Source organism: Pollicipes pollicipes, unplaced genomic scaffold (assembly GCF_011947565.3).
Source record: "Pollicipes pollicipes isolate AB1234 unplaced genomic scaffold, Ppol_2.1 Scaffold_4002;HRSCAF=4701_pilon_pilon_pilon, whole genome shotgun sequence".
NCBI classification, from domain to species: Eukaryota; Metazoa; Arthropoda; class Thecostraca; order Pollicipedomorpha; family Pollicipedidae; genus Pollicipes; species Pollicipes pollicipes.
This window is the reverse complement of record NW_023596420.1, coordinates 47,042,931-47,064,793: the sequence shown is the minus strand read 5'-3', so window position 1 is coordinate 47,064,793 and position 21,863 is coordinate 47,042,931. Positions and strand designations below refer to the sequence as shown.

The 21,863-nt window shown below is 58.4% G+C and overlaps 1 protein-coding gene across 1 annotated transcript in view; it reads left to right on the top strand.

Moving 5' to 3' along the window:
• The window catches only part of LOC119093885 (tyrosine-protein kinase-like otk), a 66,894-nt gene that overhangs the window by 27,805 nt on the left and 17,226 nt on the right, over window positions 1-21,863 (top strand). Inside the window, exons 3-4 of the mRNA XM_037216899.1 lie at window positions 17,280-17,567; window positions 20,583-20,724. Coding sequence (XP_037072794.1) covers window positions 17,280-17,567; window positions 20,583-20,724 — 430 coding nt within the window. The remainder of the gene's footprint in view (window positions 1-17,279; window positions 17,568-20,582; window positions 20,725-21,863) is intronic.

The window sequence follows — 21,863 nt, the reverse complement described above, 5'->3', positions numbered from 1 at the left end:
GCTGCCATGGATAGCGTTGTGGATATCGCCTCGATTTCTCTTTGGCGCCGTTGGTGAGGGTGTCATCAGGGGGAGCAGATGCCTCGCGGCTCCGGCTCGCCCCGGCGCTCGCCCGCTGGCTGGCTTCTGCGCGTCTGATGTCGGCGCTGCAGCTGCTCCACAGCCGTGGCCGTGGCAATTTGTGTGCAGCCGTTTGGTGGGCCGGTGTTGTTTATTGGGCCGGGGCGGGGCTGACGCCGGATCCGGAGACAGCGCGGCTGCCCGACGGCTGGCCGCCCCGCCAGGCCACCGCTGCTCTGCTGAACGCAGGCGTACTCTGTGTGTGCTCAGAAAGAAGCCTTTCCAGTTGCCTCTAAGATAGATTTCGTCGTCACGTGAGGAAGGAGGAGGACAATGCTTGGTGGGCTGGGTAGAGGGCCATGCTACAGCTGTTGTGGGAGCACATGCGTTGGCAAAAATAGGTCTACTTGCTTTGCAAAAAGGCTTTGGCGTTTGCAGAGTGGATTGGCATCAAAACTCTCGACAAACCCCGCCAACTGTCTGACTGGATCAGCAGCGGCTCACCCGGGGCGCATGCTACTACTGGAGACCAGATGGAATCCTGCGGGGTCCAGGTGGAACCAAGTCACTGAGATACCGCAAATAGTCTGCAAACAGTCGATTTCTCGTAAACCTACGAAGCTTGTCAAACTATCCATTGCCGATCCGCGCTGGTTGAGTCCGTATTGCCACCAGAGCTGCATGAGATCTAATCGGTTTTCCTGCATGTACAATCACTGGTAATGATATTCGGCAAGCGGGATGATATTGCTCCCGGTCTGGAAACCCTGCACTGACTGCACATTGTGAGCTGATGAAAGAACTGATTACCTGCAGCGGTTACATGTGGATAACATCGTCGGAGTGCAGTTCAGTCGTCCCCGCTTCGGTATGATAGGACATGATGCTCCATGCCACACCTGTCCCGGGAGAGGCTGGCAGTGTCCAGTAAACGGCACGACCTCGATCGTACCTGCAGTGATACTCAATGTCACATGTGTCCTGGGAGAAACTGGCGATGTCCTGTGAACGACACGACCTCCGTCGTACCTGCAGTGGTGCTCTATTCCACCCCTGTCCCGAAATAATTAGAGTGCTCTATGCATTACCTCCGGTTATGCATACGGCCGACCCTACCCACTCTTCACCGAATATTCGTCAGAGATTCCCCCCGTCCCACAGACGGGCCCTAGCCAGGTCATGAGGCGTGCTGGTGGCGAGAGATGCTCTATTTTCTGAAGGAATTTCAGCGGGCCGTCGATGCGTCATCTGTCGGTAGGCCCATCGGCTCGATGACAGCTGTGATTTGACGGCCTGACAGGCCAACAAGCCGCTTAATGTGCCGAGAGGCGGCCCGCCTGTCGTCATGGCAACGACCGACGCCGCCTCCTTTGTGCCCCTGGCTAGGCTAGAAGCCTGGAGTACCATGCGTGCGGTGCCTGCGCGCGTTACATATTCGACGCGACAGGCGCGGCAGTGTTGGTAGAGGATTTTATCCCTAAATGGCCAACTCTCTTCGTATCCCTGGAAAACAGGAAAAGCAGGATCCAGGATCTCCCGAAGGATGGGAGACTTATTCTCCCCATGTGAGTTGTTAGCATATTGCATGTATTCACAAACCACCATTCAATGTCAACTTGGAATGAGTCTCTGCGACGTTACGATTGTGAGCAATGGAGCCAGCACCTGCTTGCGCAATAGCTGATGCTGACAAACCACTTTTTAGCGTCAAGATTCGTCTTCGTCACAGGTGGAAAACAACAAATGGGCCGTCTTTGGTAGGCTCAATATTTCAAATATCGCGGCGGGTTAATCTTGGGTGGATCCTGTGCAGCCGTCAGAACCGAGCGTCGGTGTGTGTTTTTTACTCCCGAGCTTGCATTGTGTGGCGTCGTCTCAGCGGCGGAATCAGTCCGACGGGCGCCATGCGGCCGCTGTGTGCACAGAGTCCCGTGCACAGAGTGCCGTGCAGAGAGTCCCGTGCAGAGAGTGCTACTACTCCGGGCACGCATCGGCCAGACAATGGCAGCCTGTCAGCCGCAGCCGCCGCGATGAATGGCGGCTGGGCGGTGTTGGCTCGCGGCACGCCGGCCCCCGGACAGCGCCGCCCGGCGCCAGTCCCGCCGGCCCCAGACAGCGCCGCCGCCGCCAGCCCCGCCGGCGCAGCTCAGCACCGCCGCCGGGCGCGGCCGCCGCCAGCCACGCCGGCGCAGCTCAGCGCCGCCGCCGGGCGCGGCGGCCACCGTCAGCCGCGCACGCGGACACGACCTCTGCACATGGATCAGCTCTAGGGGTGGTCGAACAACGGTGGTCGCGCTTCTTGTGTGCAGGAGGAGGACATTTGATCATCGAAAATTCGTAGCTTTCAGAAATTTTATCAACCACAAACACCATTGTTCACAACAGGTCTGATATTGACGCGTGGTCATTAGGAGAATTTATGACCTGGCTTTGTAATTGTTGTAGGGTTGGCTCAGGTGCTGTTCTGGCGCAGCTCGCCACGACGTTGACTTAGAAAACAAAGACGTCGCGCCGAACGTGCTGTATGACTTATGATCCGATCTTGAAGACCTCAGACACCAACACAAATCCAAAGTGTGCGTATGCGCGGCTCCGCTGAAAAATTAGTCCGCGCAAGGAACCAAACCCGTCTTTGGCCCAGGAAGTACGGCCCTGACTTATTCAGCACATTGTAGTGGGCTTTGCGCTGTCTCGTTGTGCACAGCTTAAATGTGTACCTTATGTGGAGCGGCTCTCTTCACACGGTCGTCGGTGTTGGCAATGTCAACGGACGTGCCGGTGGGCGCGCGTCACCGCCGCCGACGGTGCCGGCCACACCGGCGCCGATGTCGACAGGTGCGCCGAGCCCGCTCGCGCCGCGCGGAATTTTGATAGCGCGTCAGCGGGTGGTATTCGCGGCGGTTCCAGTGGCTGGGTCGGGGCACCGCGGCATGATACGGCGGCCGTGAAATGGCCTTCGCGTTAGCCTCTGTCGCCTCCCCTGGGGACAGCCGCCTTCCCCGGGGACAGACGCCTTCCCCGGAGACAGCCGCCTTCCCCGGAAACAGCCGCCTATCCTAGGGACAGCCGCCTTCCCCGGGAACAGCCGCCTCCCCCGGGGACAGCCATCTCCCTCGGAAACAGTCGCCTATCCTAGGGACAGTCGCCTCCCCCGCAAACAGCCGCCTCCCCCGGGGACAGCCGCCTTTCCCGGAAACGGCCGCCTCCCCCGGGGACAGCCGCCTCCCCAGGGGACAGCCGCCTTCCCCGGGGACAGCCGCCTCCCCAGGGGACAGCCGCCTTCCCCGGGGACAGCCGCCTATCCTAGGGACAGCCGCCTTCCCCGGGAACAGCCGCCTCCCCCGGGGACAGCCATCTCCCTCGGAAACAGTCGCCTATCCTAGGGACAGTCGCCTCCCCCGCAAGCAGCTGCCTCCCCCGGGGACAGCCGCCTTTCCCGGAAACGGCCGCCTCCCCCGGGGACAGCCGCCTTCCCCGGGGACAGCCGCCTCCCCAGGGGACAGCCGCCTTCCCCGGGGACAGCCGCCTCCCCAGGAGTGACAGCTGCGTCCACCGCAGTCCGTCCGTCCGGTTCATCGGGACCTTTTGACGCTGTCACCTTTGTGGCCCCCATTCGACAACTCGGGATACACCGGGTGTTCGCGGCGCCCCCGGGTCCACTACGGTACCCGAGCAAACATTTGGAGCCGTCTGAAGCAGTCTCAATCGACTGACCAGGAAGGCTATGGTCACATTCGGCAGGAAAATCCACCGTTCATGTGGCAATTTAGCTTGTTGATAGCGAAGGAACCAGCGCACACACTGGTTATGTCGGGAAAGCACGGAGTGTTTTCTCGACGGTAGAGTAAAGAAGCGAAGCTTAAAAATACATTGGCTAGATTTGGCCAAGGTTTTGCCGACGTAGCAGGAAGGGAATCCATTAAATATGGAGCGATGGGCCGTTGACTTTGAAACTCTCAAGGATGGAAACTACCGATGCTATGTAACATTCTCGCCGCATGGTTTCGGCAGGCGGAGGTGCATTAATATCCAGCGTCTGCACACAAATCCACAAGCAACAATCGCCGAAACATTGGTCAACTTTTGAACCTGCGAAAGTTGGCAGCAGAAGTCAAAACAGTGGATGAATTTCGGACGGTTCACGTTTTTGGTGAATGCGACAATAGTGCTGCAAAAGCTGACATGCTTGTGTTGACTATGGTCAAAATGAACTGAGATATGCACATATATAGTTGTAATGGCCCGCTTTATCTCGGTTGTGCCACGGCGTGTTACGTTTGGGGTCTGGTCCGGATTTGGTGGCCCGAGCTGCTCCTCGGCCTATTACTGCAACACGTCTAGATCTGACAGTGCTGAGATCTGGCTGCCTCCTGCATCACCTCCGTGTGTGACGGTGCTGAGATCGTCTAATGATTTACAGACGGCACGCTTGCCTACGAAGCACTGCTAGTCGCACAGCTCTGCTTGTTCTGGTCACGGCGATATGATATCAGTCCATAAAATGAGCGAAAACGAGAAGGTCTATGTCTAACTCATCAGCGGTGGAACTTCGTATGTATATGGGGGAGGGGCGTGGCCTCTCCAATGTTGAGCCGCACCCCATGTTAGGCTGCCCCCCCCCCTCCCCCGCCCAATATTGGGCTGGGCCTCCTTTATATGGCTGGGCCTTCACAATGTGGAACCGGGCACCCCATACACTATGAGCTCTTTCAAGTAAAGATAATTTGAGATTTTGTCGGGATTCGCAATTTCACAATAAAGGAAAACACTCATAGAGCACAATAGACAATATCTTAATAACACACAACCCGCAAAAAGCTGCATTTTGTAAGTCGCTTGGCTCACAGCGAATATGAGTGCGTCATTGGGGCTTTACGACGCCTCTCAGACTATATGACGACGCTTACCTCTCAGCCTGGCATAAAGGACCGGCACCGCGGGGAATCGAACCCCACAGCGAGCGGTAAAACGCAATAGCAATAACTTGTAGACATTGGATAACTTGTAATGCCACTCGGGTGACGTGTCATGACGCGGGTACTGAGATGTCGGTGGTGATGGCGGAAAGCGGCGGAACTATTAAATTTCGTAAACGTTTGCCGTGACGCTCTGCTTTGAAGAAAGCATACGGTGAACTGATTGGAACATGTAAAATACTTATGCTGTTAACATTGAAATATTTAAATCTCGCGCGGAATGTTTTGAGTATCTTGAAGGGTTACAAACATCTCTTACATTCAGATTGATGAATGTAACAGGAGCGAGCATGAACAATATGAGTTCTAGATATTAAAAACACGGATATTAGGTGCAATGTGCCACCGGCACGTAAAATCGTCTTGCATTCGAACTACAAAAACAACGGCAGTGTAACAAAGCAGTAGCTTGCCAAAGAAGTATGTCATGTCATACGTGTTATACACCACCCGCAATATGCAAAGCGTGCGTATTTCGTACACAACTGGCTACGTATCTCAATTTTTAACATGTACGATGTCACGGACTCATGACTCCTGTACGATGTCACGGACTCATGACTCCTGTACGGTGTCATGGACTCATGACTCCTGTACGGTGCCATGGACTCATGACTCATGACCTCACCACCTCAAAATCGCACCGGCGAACTTTTCTGGTCAGGGGTTGAAGGGCCCTTTCATCCCAGCTCGGGGTGCCTGGCAACTGCTTTTCTGGCCATACGAGGGCCGGGTGCCCTTGCCGTCGCGGGGGTTCTCAGAGGATGCGTCATGCACCGGTCCCAACCATGATTGCCGCATCAGGGACCTGGGAATCTGACATAGGATCGGCGCAAGGCCATGCCACTGACGCAAAAGGATTCCTTTCCGGCATAGGGAGTCCAATGCCTAACTGGCGCCAAGACACCGATTCGGCTTATCGGCCCCTGCCTCCTGGTTGAAACAGCGCGAAGGGATCCTGGTTCGGTACCACGACCTCTGACCGACACAGGTCACTGTGTTATTGTGAGTGTAAACCGTTGCATTATGTATTCTCATGTCTTTTATCATTGCGAAGAGTGTCCAAGAGTGTCCTGCTCTGAATGTTCTGTAAGAAGCCTTTTGATATCGAGGTCCCGCTCCCGTTCCTGTTCAGCAAATGTGTCCATGATCGACTGCGGGCTTCTTGGCGACATGGGGGCCCCCCGTTTGGCACTGTGAGCCGCAGCTCAGCACAGGGGTCCAACCAATGCACGGTTTTTCGGATAAACTTTGCAGGCCCAGCCCTGTCCCGACTTGGGGAAGGGGATCCAGGGCTAAGACCGGCACGTGACCGAGTGTCCGGTATTACCTACGGGCTGACAGCTCTTCATCCCTGCCCTTCAAACCCTTTGAATCGTTTAGCATCGGCCTACCCTTCGGACCGTTCGGTCGGACCCTTGATCGTTGTTTTGTTGGGGTCCAAGGGGCTTCTCGGGACACTCGGGACCTAGTAACCTAACGTAGGTCACGCGTCTCCGTCCCAACGAAAGTGGCGCTCTTGGTTCGCCGTGAAGTTACAAAACGCGTATTTCTTGATGCTCTCTGGAGTTTGACGCCACTTGAAATTAAGGGAATTGGAGTCCTTCGTGGTGCCCGCCTCCCCGCCCTGTAAGTGGGTGCCCATTCAAAATGCAAGTCGTGATAACCAAAATGAAGGCATCGGGTATGTCTTTACTCAGAGGTCGGACTCGGGATGTCGCCTGGGTGGAGGGCACGGATGCACCGAAGTTGTGTTGCCCCTGATTTTGTTGTCGTTCGAAAACGCAGATGTCGGGGTTCTTTAAATGACCCGTTTTGATTTGAAGCCTGTGAAAAATAAAGCGCCAAAATGCCCCAAAATAAAAGTTGAATTGAGCGCCCCTGGAAAATAAAGATAACGACTTCCCAGGAATTTCGGCGCAGTGAAATGCGCGTCAGCTTCTCGTGAACATACCGATTATTGTGCCATGAAATAAAAGATTTTGGTGCAACTCACCTTAAGAACTGTTCCAGGATTTTGCTCCGGATGGGTGGGGGGGGGGGGGGGGGGCGCAGAATTGTTATGCTTGAAGGTTTGCAGCTCTCCGTGGTGCCGTTTAGAATTGGGCGCCTGTTGAAAAAGAAAACCAAGATTATGAAGTAGAAAAAAAGATTTAAGGGGTTCTTCGCGAACTGGGCCGAGCCCGAATTTTGTCAAACGGGCAAGGCACGTATGTTGTAGGGCCCCTGAAGCTCAGTGCCTGCCGAAAATAGAAGTGTGGATCTCTTTGCAGTGTCCCTGAAATTCAGTGCCTCCTGGAAATAAAGCCATGTGGTTTCGAAACAAAGGTTTTGGTATTTCTTTACCATGAGGATTTGGGCCACGAAGTGGCACTTAAACCTCATAAGCGGCCCAAGGGTGGGTTACATGGCCCCTGCCTTCTTCCACCCGCCCTCAGGATACACCCATGTTCGCATTATTCGATTGCAATCAGATTGATGCCATCTTTTTAAACAGTCCTCAAGCACTGCCACCACGTCATTTGATCAGTTTTCTCCTCCAGCCCCAGTGGTTGGTGCTTCCGTGAGGAGCCCAACAGCCAGTTAAAATCGCTGCATTCCCACAACCCTTTATAGCGGCCTCAAAGCAACACTACTTGTGGGCATTTGCCGTGCGCAGTGTGACAGGCAGGTGCTGTGGCCGACTAGCGATTGGTTCTTCTCCAGCAAATGATTTGTCTTTGAACAAAAACAGGATGCAAACCCAGTATATTAAGTTTTCGGAATCTATAAGACGTCTATGAAGAAACATGAACTACAATACAGATTTCCATGTGCTGTCTCGTGCTGGTCCTCAATAGATGAGTCTCTGAAGATAAGCACAGCTCGTGATATTGGGTACTGTCGATACACTCGTTGGCAAGCACCCCAGTACCGTTTTACCAGCGTCTCCCGATATATCAGAGATCGCTAACGCAACGTAAGCTCTTTGGAGTTCATAACACCAAAAAACAAGCAGCTCTTATATCAATTTCGAATTATGACCGTGGAGTTAAGCGGACGAAGTTCTCGAAGAAATGCGTCTCGGAAATTCGATGGGCAAGGTTCATGGGTTCCGTCCTCCAATAAAAAATCAAGGTTCCATCCCTGCCACGCACGATTGCGTGAGACGATCTGCGCGCATCGACGCAAGTGTTGCCAGCGCGATTGTCTGTTTCCTTCTCCATCCTTTGTTCTGTTTCCTCCTCCATCAGTATTAACCAGCCTGCTTATGACATGCGCTCTTCAGTGTTTTTGTCATTTGCCATTCCAGTCGAATAGGGGAGGTGAAACGATGATGCTTCAACATTGTAGAACAACGTCACGGAATCTCGCAGCGGGTACTGAAGTGTCCTGAAAATTGTACTACGGTGCACTATAAATACAGCCTTTAAGTGGTGCAGCATTCAGTAATGAATATGTTCCCCGCTGAAGACCCCATGGCTTGTGATCAGTGGTTGCAAATATGTAATCCAGGAAAAACCCTAGCTCGCCGACGCGGGCTTCTCCGGGCCGCTGAAGCCACGAACTGTCCGCTTAGATGACGTTAAATCTCGCTTAGCCTGCGGCCTCGCACGGAACGACGCTACCGAGAAACACGATCTATGTGGTTAACGAACTCGACAGACCAACGTGTTGTAAACGCCTGTGAGCAGGAAAGCAGCCTGCCCATCCGCCCAAGCTGAAAGCTGTCCTGCTCGGACCAGTGTGTCTCCTTACCGCTCACTTCCCGCATACAGTTTTCTAGTCGCACATCCAATCATCATCATCATCATCATCATCATCATCATCATCATCATCATCATCATCATCATCATCATCGTCGTCGTCGTCGTCGTCGTCGTCGTCGTCGTCGTCGTCGTCGTCGTCGTCGTCGTCGTCGTCGTCGTCGTCGTCGTCGTCGTCGTCACCATTCAATCATGACATCCAATCGCTTTGAGAATCTTCGACTGTCACAGTGTTGACTTATGTGCGACACGGCAGACATGGCAAAACGCAACTTTTATGTGAAAACACCAACTTCTTCCCAAAAGGTCGTGTCGCTGAAAGGGTTCATCAATTTCGGTGCATGGTTGGTGCGTGGGAAGAGACCGGAGTCTAGCAATCTAACCGTCCAAAAATGTAGTTTTTAACGGATATGTTTCAGTTTATTTGAAGCGCGGACGTTGTTCCTTTTACGCTTATATCATTTCTGATATAGCCCTTTATTTGGACAGGATGATAGTTATGGTCATGAAATATCACACAAAGTACTTAGACATTGCGTGATGCACCTTCTTGCCTTATTACCAAGTTTTGTGCTATTCCAGCAACAGATTATGGCGTGACCAAACCAGCGTACGGGGTGCGTATCCCAACATAACGAAGGCAGAACTCTCACAAAAAAACCGACATCGCTGTCGCCTGGTTTAGCAAACCAGCGCCGTACTCGGTTGACCTACTGTGATCCATATCGCAGCGATACATGTGGAATGCTGCGGATATATCCCTTATGCAAACCCGGGAATTAGGCGCACAACAAGGGGGCCAACATGTGCAGAAACGATGTCAATGTTTACAACAAACAACAATCCAGCTACCGGTGATTGGGCAGCTGTCACCAGTGACAGCACCAGTCACTGGTACCATTCGCTGGAACCTGCCAGTGTCAGGACTTCACGCTCGCCAGCCCGCCCGCCGTTCCCTCTCTCCGTGTCAGGCTCCAACCAGAGCCCGTGCACCCTCAGCTGATTGTGACTGCCTCGGACGGTTTCACGTGCTTGCTTGGTACCGTGGCGGATCCGAGGGTGCCGCGGAGGACCCGGGGTGACGAGAACGACCTCGGGTACGCCGCGGAGCACTCGGTGTGTCTTGGTGAGCCGGGCGACACCCGCTCGGAGGATAGAGTAAAAAGAGCCCGGCGGACGGCCGCCCAACCAGCTGGTGGATCCAGTTGAATGCAGGTGTGTACCCTCCCCCCCCCCCTCCCCTCCCCGGTGGAGGCGGGGCTCTCCAGGTGAGGCGACTGTTACCGGAGGGGTACCTGAGGGAAGGCGGCTGTCCTCAGGAGAGCAAGCTGTCTCCGGGGGAAGCGACTGTCCCCAGGGGAGGCGGCTGCCCCGGGGAGGCGGCTGTCCCCGCGGGAGGCGGCTGCCCTCAAGAGAGCAAGCTGTCTCCAGGGGAAGCGACTGTCCTCACGAGAGCACGATGTCTCCAAGGGAGGCGGTTGTCCCCGGGAGGTGGTTGCCCCCACGGGAGGCGGCTGTCCTCAGGAGAGCAGGCTGGCTCCGGGGGAAGCGACTGTCCCCACGAGAGCACGATGTCTCCAAGGGAGGCGGTTGTCCCCGGGGAGGTGGTTGCCCCCACGGGAGGCGGCTGTCCTCAGGAGAGCAGGCTGGCTCCGGGGGAGGCGGCTGTCCCGGGGGAGGCGGCTGTCCGCGGGGAGGTGGTTGCCCCAGGGGAGACGGCTGTCCCCTGGGTAGGGGTTGTCTCCGGAGAGAGGTGGTCGTCCCGGGAAGGCGGCTGTCCCGGGGGAGACAATCGTCCCCGGGGAGCCGGTGGTCGCCGCGGGAGGCGACAGCGGCTGGCGCGGCGGCCATTTCTGGCGACACGGTCTGCTGCCGCCGGGGCCGCGCCCGTTTGGAGCAGCGGCGCTCGGCCGTCCCGCGGCTTGCACGCTCCCCTGCCGCCGCCGCTATGGCCGCCAGCTCCGGCTGGGCCGCCCGGCGACGCGGCGGCGCCCACTGTGTGACGCGACGTGACGTGACGTGACGTGACATGGACCCGGTTCACGCCGCGCAGCGTCTGGCCGGCTGCCGGCGGCGCCTCTTACGTCCACGACCAGAGCGGCGCCACTGGCGGCCGAGCGGAAACGGCCGCAGACGCGGTGTCCTCCGTAAACATCGTCGGCCCGGCCGGCGGCTTCCGAAGGCACTGGCTCGCCGAGAGCCCGGCGCGTCCGGCTGAGGTCTGGGGATTTGGCGCCGCGCTGCAAAGTGTCGTTACAGGCGACACTAACAGGATTACGGGCTTAGTGCGACGCGGCGAAATTCTCTGGGCAGGCGGACAGAAGACCGGCCTGCGGTCGGCTCGGGCGCCGATGACGGTGCCTGGATTTGTTCACCAAAAAACCTGCTGTGCAGGGGGACGTGTCCTCCCGCATCAATACAGGTGTGTCTCTTAATGCTTCGTTGATTTGATTACATGATTATATTGTTCGTTCTTTTCACTTGATGCAAATGTGCGACATGCACCGAAGGAATTGCTCTGAGAAAGTTCTTTGTGTTGGGGTTTCAGGCACACTCCTCGGGGTTTTTAATGAAGAGGTCGCGGGATGCACTTGCATCTAGCAGCGCAGCGAAGAGACCGCCGTGTGCGCCGTGTGTCCCCCATCTCACCCACCACCTCTGCGGTTTTGCAAAAGACGCTGGACTCGTGGGCGGCGGCGCTGGGTGCAAGTACCACGGCGGCCGCATGTTGTGGCCGGACTGATATGGAAAAGGTCAGCGTGAGCTGGCCCACGAGTGCCACCACCGGCTCGGAGCGGCCGTGCGGCCATTGCGTGGTGCGTAAAAGATCCGTAATCCTCTCGGGCGAAAGGGAGGAGGCGTAATTACCCATTGAACTGGACGGCGCAATTTAGGAAGCGGTTAGCGTAACAAAGTTTGCTTAACAGGTGCGCTGAATCGGAAGTCACCCATGCAAACCATTCAGAAAAATATCACAGTCACCTATTGTGGAAGGTGTTGATAAAATCTACATCGTCGTGTTCGTCATATGCACGAGTGCACATTTCAAACATGTATGGACGTCTCTGCCTTGGATTTGATCCACGACCCGGGGCAAGTTCTCGGAGCTCACATCAGTGTCCACGCATGAAAGCCTCGAAAGTTGTCGAACCCGCTAACTGGCCCCATGCTATTTTCCCGTCGCTGCCTGAGCCCCGCTCTTGGAAACGGGCGTTTTTACGTTGCCTAGCTGCCGCAGCCGGGTGCCGGACGCAGGCGCCTGAGCGCGGGCCGCCGGACCCACCAGACCTGCCGGCCCCCTCGCCCTCGCCTGACTGCACTGATCAGCCTCAGGCCCGACACATCGCTTTAGTCGCTCGGTCGCCGCAGCCGGTTTGTGAAAGGCTGCCGCCGTCGCGACACTGACACTGTGAGTCGGTGTGAGCGGATGTCATCTGACACCAGGCACCGGCGGGCCAGCGTCCGGCGCCTGCCGTGCTGGACAGCTCGTCAGGCGCCCGTCGTGCTGGGCAGCCTGTCCAGCACGGGAGTCTGCGTGGCTGCGGCTGCCGCGTCCAATTACAGAACATGCGGGCTTCAAGGATGGGCTTCTGGCTGAGAGTGGACTAACTACGCCCGCACAAGGCAGTGCGTCTGAGCCGTGCGCGGATCTGCCTTCTGGTCGGCGGACTGAGTGGCTTGACATACTCCCAAGGATAAGTGACGCCCCTCTTCCTTTGCACACCGCCGCTGTCGGTGCGCGGTCTACGGCTGTCCCAGTCTCGGCGGGTGTGTTTCGGGCCAGCGGACTGCTGACTGCCGTGTCAGCTGACTGCAACTATGATCCGACGGCGGACGGATCAGCTCTGCCGCAGCCGGCGGCCGTCGGCCGCCATCGGACGCGAGCCAGCCCATCACTGGGCTGCGCGCGCTCGCTGACTGGTTCTCCTCTGTTTCGCTGTATGTCACACGCCATTGGTCAAATTTTCTATAAAAAAGAAGCAGGGACCATTCGGGGCTTCACCCCGATCTTCGCATCTATTTCAGTCACTGTTTTTGGGCGTGTGTGTCGTCTTCCTTGCAGCACTCGTATTTGCTTGTTCGGCGTAAACCAACTTCGGCGTTATTTGTTTGCTCGGCTTACTCGTGGTGACGTCTGGCCTGACTGATCTCTGCGGAGGCTCTTCAGGGCAGGTATGATCCAACTTTTGTTGCCTACTTTATCCTTATTTTATGTTCGGCATTTGAGGGGCGGTGCTGCCGCCTCTTCCGTTCCGTTCCCGTTCGACGCGTGTCCGCGGCCGGCCCAGCCCCCTCCCCTGACAGGGGAGGGGGCCGGGCCCTCCCCGCCGCCTCCTGGACCGTGCAGCGTCAGCGCGCCGCGTGGCCCCTGTTAGCGGCGCTCCGGCTCAGCCGGCCGGCGCGTGTAAACGGCACGCCCCCGCCGAGCCGTTTGTTGCGACTAGCCGGGCGCGGGCCGGTGCTGACGATAACGCCTCGGTCCGTGTATGGCCGCCGACACGGCCCAGGTGAGCTGTGACGGCCGAGAGGGCGCCAGTGAGCGTATCCAGGCGGCCCGACCGGCAGCGCTCGCGGGACACTCCTGTCGCCCGGCGCCTGAGTCACGTCACATGCCGAAGTGTCCTCCGCGGTGACCGGCGTCCATTTTTCCGTCCGGCATTCGTGTCCATCACGTTCTTTGGCCAGCGCTGTCTGCAACACGTGGAGAGGACGGCGCCACTTTGTAATGTGCTATAAATTGGTCTACACATAAACCTGTCACTTGCACCTCATGTGTACCACCTATAAAACGTGTCGGCATTCGCAGTGGCGCCGTTCGGCGCCGACATTCGTCGCCAGGCGGCGCTTTCCTGCTGTCGGCTTCTGCAGGCTTATGAACCGATACCAGGAGTAGCCCTGCCGTGTCTTTAGCTGTCCGACCCACTGCCACGGGACAGCCAACGTGCTAGCTTCGCCGATCCAGCGAAATCCCACCCGCGGTAGCTGGAGCTGGAGCTGGAGCTGCTGCGCGTGTGCGGCACCTGCCGACCGGTAGATTTGTGTCTGCCCTGGAGCCTGGAGTGTCCTGTGTCCGCCCTGGAGCTGGGGCGGCCAGTGTCTGCCCGAGAGCCTGGAGTGGCCTGTGTTCGCCCTGGAGCCTGGAGTGTCCTGAGTTCGCCCTGGAGCTGGGGTGGCCAGTGTCTGCCCGAGAGCCTGGAGTGGCCAGTGTCCGCCCTGGAGTCGGGAGTAGCCAGTGTCCGCTCTGGAGCCTGGAGTGGCCCGTGTCCGCCCTGGAGCCTCGCTCTGCCCGCGCCCGGCGCGGTCCACTGATCGGCCGGCGGCCCCCGCTGCGCCGGCCCGACTCATCTGAGCGCGTATTCAGCACTCGTGCGCTGGCCGGCGGGGGTCGGGGCCGCGCGCCCCGCCGACCGGCGCCGGTAGCGGCAGGGGGCGCACAACGACCCGTACCGACCGGCCGTGTCGCCGTCCGTCCGCCGGTGCCGGGGACGGTGGCGGCGTGGTCACCGGCAGGCGGGGACGGGGTCAGCTGGACCCGTATCACCTTGACCCGGGCCAGACAACTGGCCTGGGTTAGACAAGACCCTGGTCAGACTGGCCGGCGTCAGCCGGGGCCCGGGCCAGACTGACCGGGGTCAGAGGGGCGGCCTCAGACAGGGCGGTCCTGGTGGCTCAGGTTTAACTCACCGGCCGGACGGACAATACCCCACCGACGACGTCCGGGAGAAGGGCGGTGGGACACTGTGGCGGTGGGACACTGCGGCGATGGGACACTGGCGATGGGGCACTGTAGCGGTGGGACACTATGGCGGTTGGGCACTGTGGCGGTTGAGCACTGGCGGTGGGACACTGTGGCAGTGGGACATTGTGGCGGCGGGACATTGTGGCGGCGGGCCACTGTGGCGGTGGCGCACTGTGGCGGTGGGGCACTGTGGCGGTGGGCCGCCGAGCGTCATATGATTTATTGCTCGATGTCAAGAACATGAGAATCGCCGGCGTCCGGAATGAAGAATGCGTGCAGCTGCAAACATGCACCATTGCATGCTGATGCGTGCTGATTGCACTAAATTCAGCGGCATAGGCCTGTCGTGGACGTCAGAGTTACACAGTCGCGGATGCGCCGCATTCTGGGGCGGTCCCTGCTCTCCACCCACAGCCAGTATGCTTGCTCTGGTGGGCTGGGGCAGCCAGCCCGCTGAGTCGTGTGGGATTGGCCGCGCCTGCGCCGCGGGCGGTCCCTGCTCCCCTCGCCGCCGGCCGTCAGATTACAGCAGCCGTCTCGGATTTCGCCGCCGTGTGAGAGGACGGGCCTGATGACCGGGCGGGTCGCTGGGCGGGCGGCACAGCGTCTGGCAGAGGTAGTTGGTCCGGTGCTGCCGGCCTCGTCTGCTGTGTCGCTGGCTGAATGGGGCAGCGTGTCAGATCTGCAGATTGTCCGCTGTGTGGCGCGGGATGACAGTGGGATGCCCAATGTTACTAGCAGATGTGATGCAGGTGGCGGTGTCAGTCGCCTTCGGCATGGGGCAAGGGGTTCTCTGTGTAGTAGTAGTGTAGTAGGTTCACGGTCTACTTCAGCGGGAAAACCCTTCAAAACTGTTGAGGGAGACACGCAGACTTGAAGCCCAAGTGGGCACTTCAAGATCTCAAGCCGATATTCTCTACCCAGCGCGCGCCGATTCCAGGGGCACCTCCAGATCCATGAAACGTTTCACCCTCGACGGGTCAGACCGCGATCGGTGGGCGTGGGCGCGCGTCGGCGGCGGAGGCGCGTCGCCCGTCTTGGCGCACTCACCCGCCACGCCCGCGCTGTCCGCCACTGCTTGGTTCCCAGCCGCCGCTCTCGCGTGGGTGGAGGCCTGACGACGGCACATGGACTCGCGCTCTCCCCGCGGCCTTTCCGCACCCCTGCCAACAACTGAGACCGCTGAAGCCCCGTCACGAGCAGCTCGGTCTGCTGCCTGAACTGGGTTCGCTCAGATCTGTCGAATGCTGCCCGGGAGCAGACGCGTCATGGACGGAGAGTGGCCGGGCATTTGTCTCTCAGGCCTGGCGGCCGGGTCGCCACACAGCTGCGGTTAGCTCAGGTCAGCGATATCTTGAATAGCACTGTCGCGCGGGGTGTCCACGTCGAAGAGTGCATGTACCTCGTCCTTGAATATGTGATGTTTCGTGTGTCATGGGACTCAGCGGCTGCACAAACCCACAGACATTCTTCCAAGCGGTGAATGCCCACAAAAGAAAAAATACCCTGTGTGACTCATAGACAATGCTTCGTCGGGAAGCACTGTTGCGTCAATACGTGTTGACAGGACAGCAGCGCCAGACAGGGGTATCTGCCGCCTTCATCACACCTGCAATGCCGCCTGTGTACTCGGCTGACTCTAATGCGCCATTGCGGGCCGATAGCACGCCGATAGCACTGCCGGATTGGTCACTGAAGGCGGCGCGATGAAACGCTGTTGAAGTGAACTACTGAGGTTGCTACCAGGGCTGTCAGGGCCGGGCACGGCGGGAAGAGTTTATCCGCAGTCACTCAGAAGTCGTCATTTCTTTCCTGTTTTCCTCACGGCCTCTGTTCTCGCGGCCCGGGTCCCTGCCACGCGCCGAGTCTGCCTTGCAGTTGATGTTTCCCCGAGGCCCTTGTCATTTTCATGTTCCGCGTCTGCCTCGTGGCTCATGCCTCCTTCATGGTTCATGTCACTGTAGTCGTGTTTTCCACGAGGTTGTCTCCGTGTGTCCGGCTTTCCCTCCCCATACGTGACACTGCCTTCTCGTCTGGGAAACCCAACTGCGATCCTGCCTCCCGTCCTGCCGTCTGCGCCACTGACTCCCTGCCCTTCCGTCCGTGACCCTGCCTCTCGTCTGCGACCTCACCTCCCCGTAAAGGTTCCGTCGTTCTGTTTCTCCGTCCGGGACCCTCCGCCTGGGACCCTGCCTTTCCGTCAGTGACCCTGCCTCTCCGTCAGTGACCCTGCCTCTCCGCCGTGACCCTGCCTCTCCGTCAGTGACCGTGCCTCTCCGTCGGTGACCCTGCCTCTCCGTCGGTAACCCTGCCTCTCCGTCGGTGACCCTGCCTCTCCGTCAATGACCCTGCCTCTCCGCCGTGACCCTGCCTCTCCGTCAGTGACCCTGCCTCTTCGTCGGTTACCCTGTCTCTCCGTCAGTGATTGCCTCCCCGCCGGTGACCCTGCCTCTCCGTCAGTGACCCTGTCTCTCCGTCGGCGACTTTGCCTCCCCGCCGGTGACCCTGCCTCTCCGTCAGTGACCCTGTCTCTCCGTCGGCGACTTTGCCTCCCCGCCGGTGACCCTGCCTCTCCGTCAGTGACCCTGTCTCTCCGTCGGCGACTTTGCCTCCCCGCCGGTGACCCTGCCTCTCCGTCAGTGACCCTGTCTCTCCGTCGGCGACTTTGCCTCCCCGTCGGTGACCCAGCCTCTCCGTCAGTGACCCGGCCTCTCCGCCGATGACCCTGCCCCGCTGACGGCCGGCACCCACCCGCAGGGCTGGACCGGACGGCTCGGGTGCAGCTGCAGTCGCCGGCGTCGCCGGCCGCCGTGCGGCCCGGCCAGGACGTGGTGCTGCGCTGCCGCGCTGCCGGCTCCGGCCACCTTGTCTACCGCTGGTACCGCAACGGCCAGCGGCTGGAGAGCGCGCCGCGGCTGACGCTGCGCAACAAACGCCTCCAGCTGAGCGGCGCGCAGCCGGCCGACGGCGGCGTCTACTCGTGCAGCGTCACCAACGACGCGGGCGCCACAACCAGTGACGTCACACTGCCGCTGGTGGTGCCCAGTGAGTAGCAACTGGGTCAGATGCTGGTGACGTGTCCATGGTGTCCAATGACGTCATGTGCTCACTGGTGGTGTCCACTCAGGGCCGAGTAGCTTCGGTCCCTGGGTGGCGTCTGACGAGGCACCGGTGGGTGAGTAAGGTAACGCTACACACCGGCCGGTGCACACCCAGCGGGCGTCCGTTGCTTGTGTTGTTTGGGCACAGGTCACGTGCATGGTGTGGTCAGTGGGTGTCCAGTGCGTGCCAGAAGTGAGTGTTCGCTGGGTGTCAGGTGAATACTCAGGGCGTGCGCGGTGAGTGTCCGATGACTGCCCAGTGAGTGTTGAGCTGGTGCCCAGTGCTGTCTCAATCCCGCCGGCGATGTTCAGTGAGTGCCGAGCAGCTCCGGCGTCGGTTGCGAGGCACAGCCGATGTCCAGTGCCCTGCTCCATCTCACAGGCAGCGGCTGTGTTTGCCGGATAATGTCACGCTTGTGTCCGAGGATGCCACACTTGACTAGCAGACTGGATTACCCAGCGGCTGCGGCGGGGAGGTCCCCTCACTGGGGATTTAGCGACAGCGTACTCTCCCGACTTGTGTTCGTTTACAAGCCAGGGGACCAGCATTGTGACCATCCGGCACACCAGACCGCTGGCAGCACGCGACAACGACGTGCCAGCGCACCCGCGTCATGACATAGCTACGGGCATGACGCACCCGCCTGACGGTCGCAGCACGCGAGCGGCACGGTGCGGTGGCTGACCTCCAGCCCCGCGTCGACGGACGGCTCTGGACACCGCCGCACACCATTAGCATCGCAGCCTGTCGCCACCCTGTCCCAGGCCGACACGATTTATCACCGCAGGGACACATTCCTTGCGGCAACCCGGGATCCATAATAAACAGACGGACTGCGGCGCTGAATGGCCATTACTGCGGTTTCGCTCGTTGGTTGCCATCGCGTGCGTGTTGCCATTGCGGCTGCGGCAGCGGTGAAGACATGCAGCTGTCCTGTCCAGCGGTTTTGTTCTGGGGGCGCTGGCGGAGCTAATCGAGTTGACAAACGACAGTGGCTGAGATCGACAACGATGCAGGGTGGCAAACTGTGCCTGTTGTTTGAAGCATGAACCGCACAAGATAACCTCCCCGAACGAGACTCCGTAACGGTCTCGAGTGAGGGGAGTCCATAACATTCTTGAGCGGGAATCCAGCTGAATCCGTAGTCAGTGTCTGGTCGACGCTAACAATCCGTCATGTTCTCAAGACGGCCAACCTCGTTCGTACCTCCCATTCAGATGTGTCCGGAACCCTTCCCAGCATCTTAGCTCACATGTGTTTAGTGCCCCTCCCCCGTTCTTGTTTAACCGGACCTCAAATGGCAGCGCCAAAACAAGCACGGCTGAGTCCGTGCCAGACTGATGCAGCGGGATGCCTGGTGGCGCTCGGGCGGCCTCTGGGTCAGGGCGGTCCGGGGTGCGCTGCTGCGGGCCAGTGACGTGTCAGCGGGATGACGTAACCGGGGCGCTGGCGGCCACTGACTCCGGACAGCTGACAGCCAGCCGGGGACACGGGCGGGTTCGTAGCGGGCACACAGGCGTTGCAGGGGGACAACCCGGCGCGTGCCCCCTCCCCAAATCGCAGTTGACATTAGCGCTGTGTGTCAGAGTTTCAGACCAGGCGCGCGTGTGGTCCTGTGCCTCCCCGTCAAGTGGCCGTGGGTGCGCTCCGCCATCGAGTGTCATGTGGTGCTCCCGCGTGAAGGCTATGCCAAGTGTGGTCTGGGCCACGGACCCGGCCTTTCTGCCCGCATTCTAAGACCACACGTGCCCCGTAGTGCCGTTGTTTATTAGCAGCAACCGATATGCTCGCATCACGATGTACCTACCAGTCTCGTACATGAGGTACGGAGCGTTTCCTGCCTTCAAATCGCGAGGGTGTATGTTGGCATGTGGATGAACATGTTTGCGCTTTCCTGTGGCAACCGACCCTTGACGTGCACGCGTGAGCTGCACATGGTGCGGCGGGAGAGGTGTGCCGTGCGTCACCGGCGTGTTTTTACGTGGTGACAACGTCTATGGTGGCGTAGGCTGACATCATCTGTCGGCGTGAGCCTGTGACTTGTGTTTACATTGGTTGAGAGACCACGGCCTCCGTTTATGATGTACGAATATGTATGTATATATATATATATATATATATATATATATATATATATATTGCTGAATACATACACGTGTATGTTAATGAGCTACCTCATAAAAAGACGTCATCGAGTCAAACCTGTACGCGAGATAGCATTCCTGTTTTACTTTGGGCAGGCAGAAAAACTGGTGATGGTGTCCACATCCCGCATGTAAGGGTCATAGGTTTAGCAGGAGAAACGTTCCAAACCTGGCAGCTTTGACACCTGTGTAGAGCAGGATCCGATGCAGCCTGTGTCGTAGGCTGTGCTATGGGGCTTGCGGCGCCTGGGATTGCAGTCCGTGCTCCAAGTCTTGCTGTAGCCCATGTTGAAAGCTGTGTCGTCTCCGCGTTGCCGTTGGAGCCTGTGCTTCAGCCCTCTGTTACGAGCTGACGTTGACGCCGCGGCCGGTGCTGACACCGTGGCCGGTGCTGACGCCGTGGCCGATGCTGACGCTGCGGCCGATGCTGGCGCCGTGGCCGGTGCTGACGCCGTGGCCGATGCTGACGCTGCGGCCGATGCTGGCGCCGTGGCCGATGCTGACGGTGCGGCCGGTGCTGACGCTGCGGCCGGTACTGACACTGTGACCTGTGCTGACGCCGTGGCCGATGCTGACGCTGTGGCCGGTGCTGACGCCGCGGCCGGTACTGACACTGTGACCTGTGCTGACGCCGTGGCCGATGCTGACGCTGTGGCCGGTGCTGACGCCGTGGCCGGTACTGACACTGTGACCTGTGCTGACGCCGTGGCCGATGCTGATACTGTGGCCGGTGCTGACGCCGTGGCCGATGCTGACGCTGTGGCCGGTGCTGACGCCGTGGCCGATGCTGACGCTGGCCGATGCTGTGCGTCAGGTGAGACGGCTGCCCGGATTACGGTGGTGCCCCGTGACCAGCTGGTGCGCAGGCGGGGCACCGCTCACTTCCACTGTCAGTACCAGCACGCCAACGCTGTCCACTGGTCCTTCAATGGTCAGGACCCGCTCACCAGCGACGGGTAAGCAGAGCAGCCTGCAGCCTAGCCTAGCTTAGCCTAGCCTAGCCTAGCCTAGCCTAGCCTAGCCTAGCCTAGCCTAGCCTAGCCTAGCCTAGCCTAGCCTAGCCTAGCCTAGCCTAGCCTAGCCTAGCCTAGTCTAGCCTAGCCTAGTCTAGCCTAGCCTAGTCTAGCCTAGCCTATCCTAGCTTAGCCCAGCCCAGTGATGTCAATTTTGGTAAATTATTGGGGGGGGGGACGAACCGAAGGCCCGACAAGCTACGCCCCATTTTTTCTCACCGTATTTAGCCCCCTTTATTTTTATTAAACGTAGTGTGTGTTTTTAATCTTCGTATAATTTGCAAAAGTATTTAATCTAAGCGGCATAGAAGTCATGCAGGGTTGGATCCAGGGCGCAGGCACTGGACGCACGCGTCTGTTCTGATCGGCACGTGGAGGCGTCCCTTTAGAGGCGTCCCTTTAGAGGGCACATTAGGGCGCCGATGGAGCTCTTCTATGACGGTAATTGGAGACGACATGCATTTTGGTTTTGCGGACGGGGACGAGGATAGATAGCCATGAAGGACTTGAGTCATCCCCATATTCCAGAGCTTTTCACCTAAACCTCACAAACCATTGCGTGTCTATGGCGCTAAGTATATTCAGGTTATTGCATCGTTTATCCGCACTATATTTATCTTGTGGTGAATGTAACCACGACATTTTGTTATGAGAGTGGTACGAGATGTCACTACGCAGAAATTGAAAAAAGGTAGTCTCTGTGTAATGATCATCTTTAAACCACGTTTTTGTAGCATTAGAACCAAAAACGTTGGGGGCCAAGCTAACATTGAGAAAGGGACAACTCGACATCGGGAGGTGGGCCAGGGCCTTCACAAAATAATACAAATTGACACCCGTAGCCCAGCCCAGCCTAGCCTAGCCGAGCCGAGCCGAGTCAAATCTATCCTAGCCGAACCTAGCCTAGCTTATCCTAGCCTGTCCTGTCCCATCCTAGCCTATCCTAGCCCAGTTAAGCCTAGCCTAGCCTGATCAAGCTTAGCGTAAACAAACCTAGTCTCCCTAAGCTAAGCTGTTCCCGGGCCGGAGCAGCTTGGCGTCTCGTGCATACATCTGTCATCGACACGTCATGTGCAGGCGCG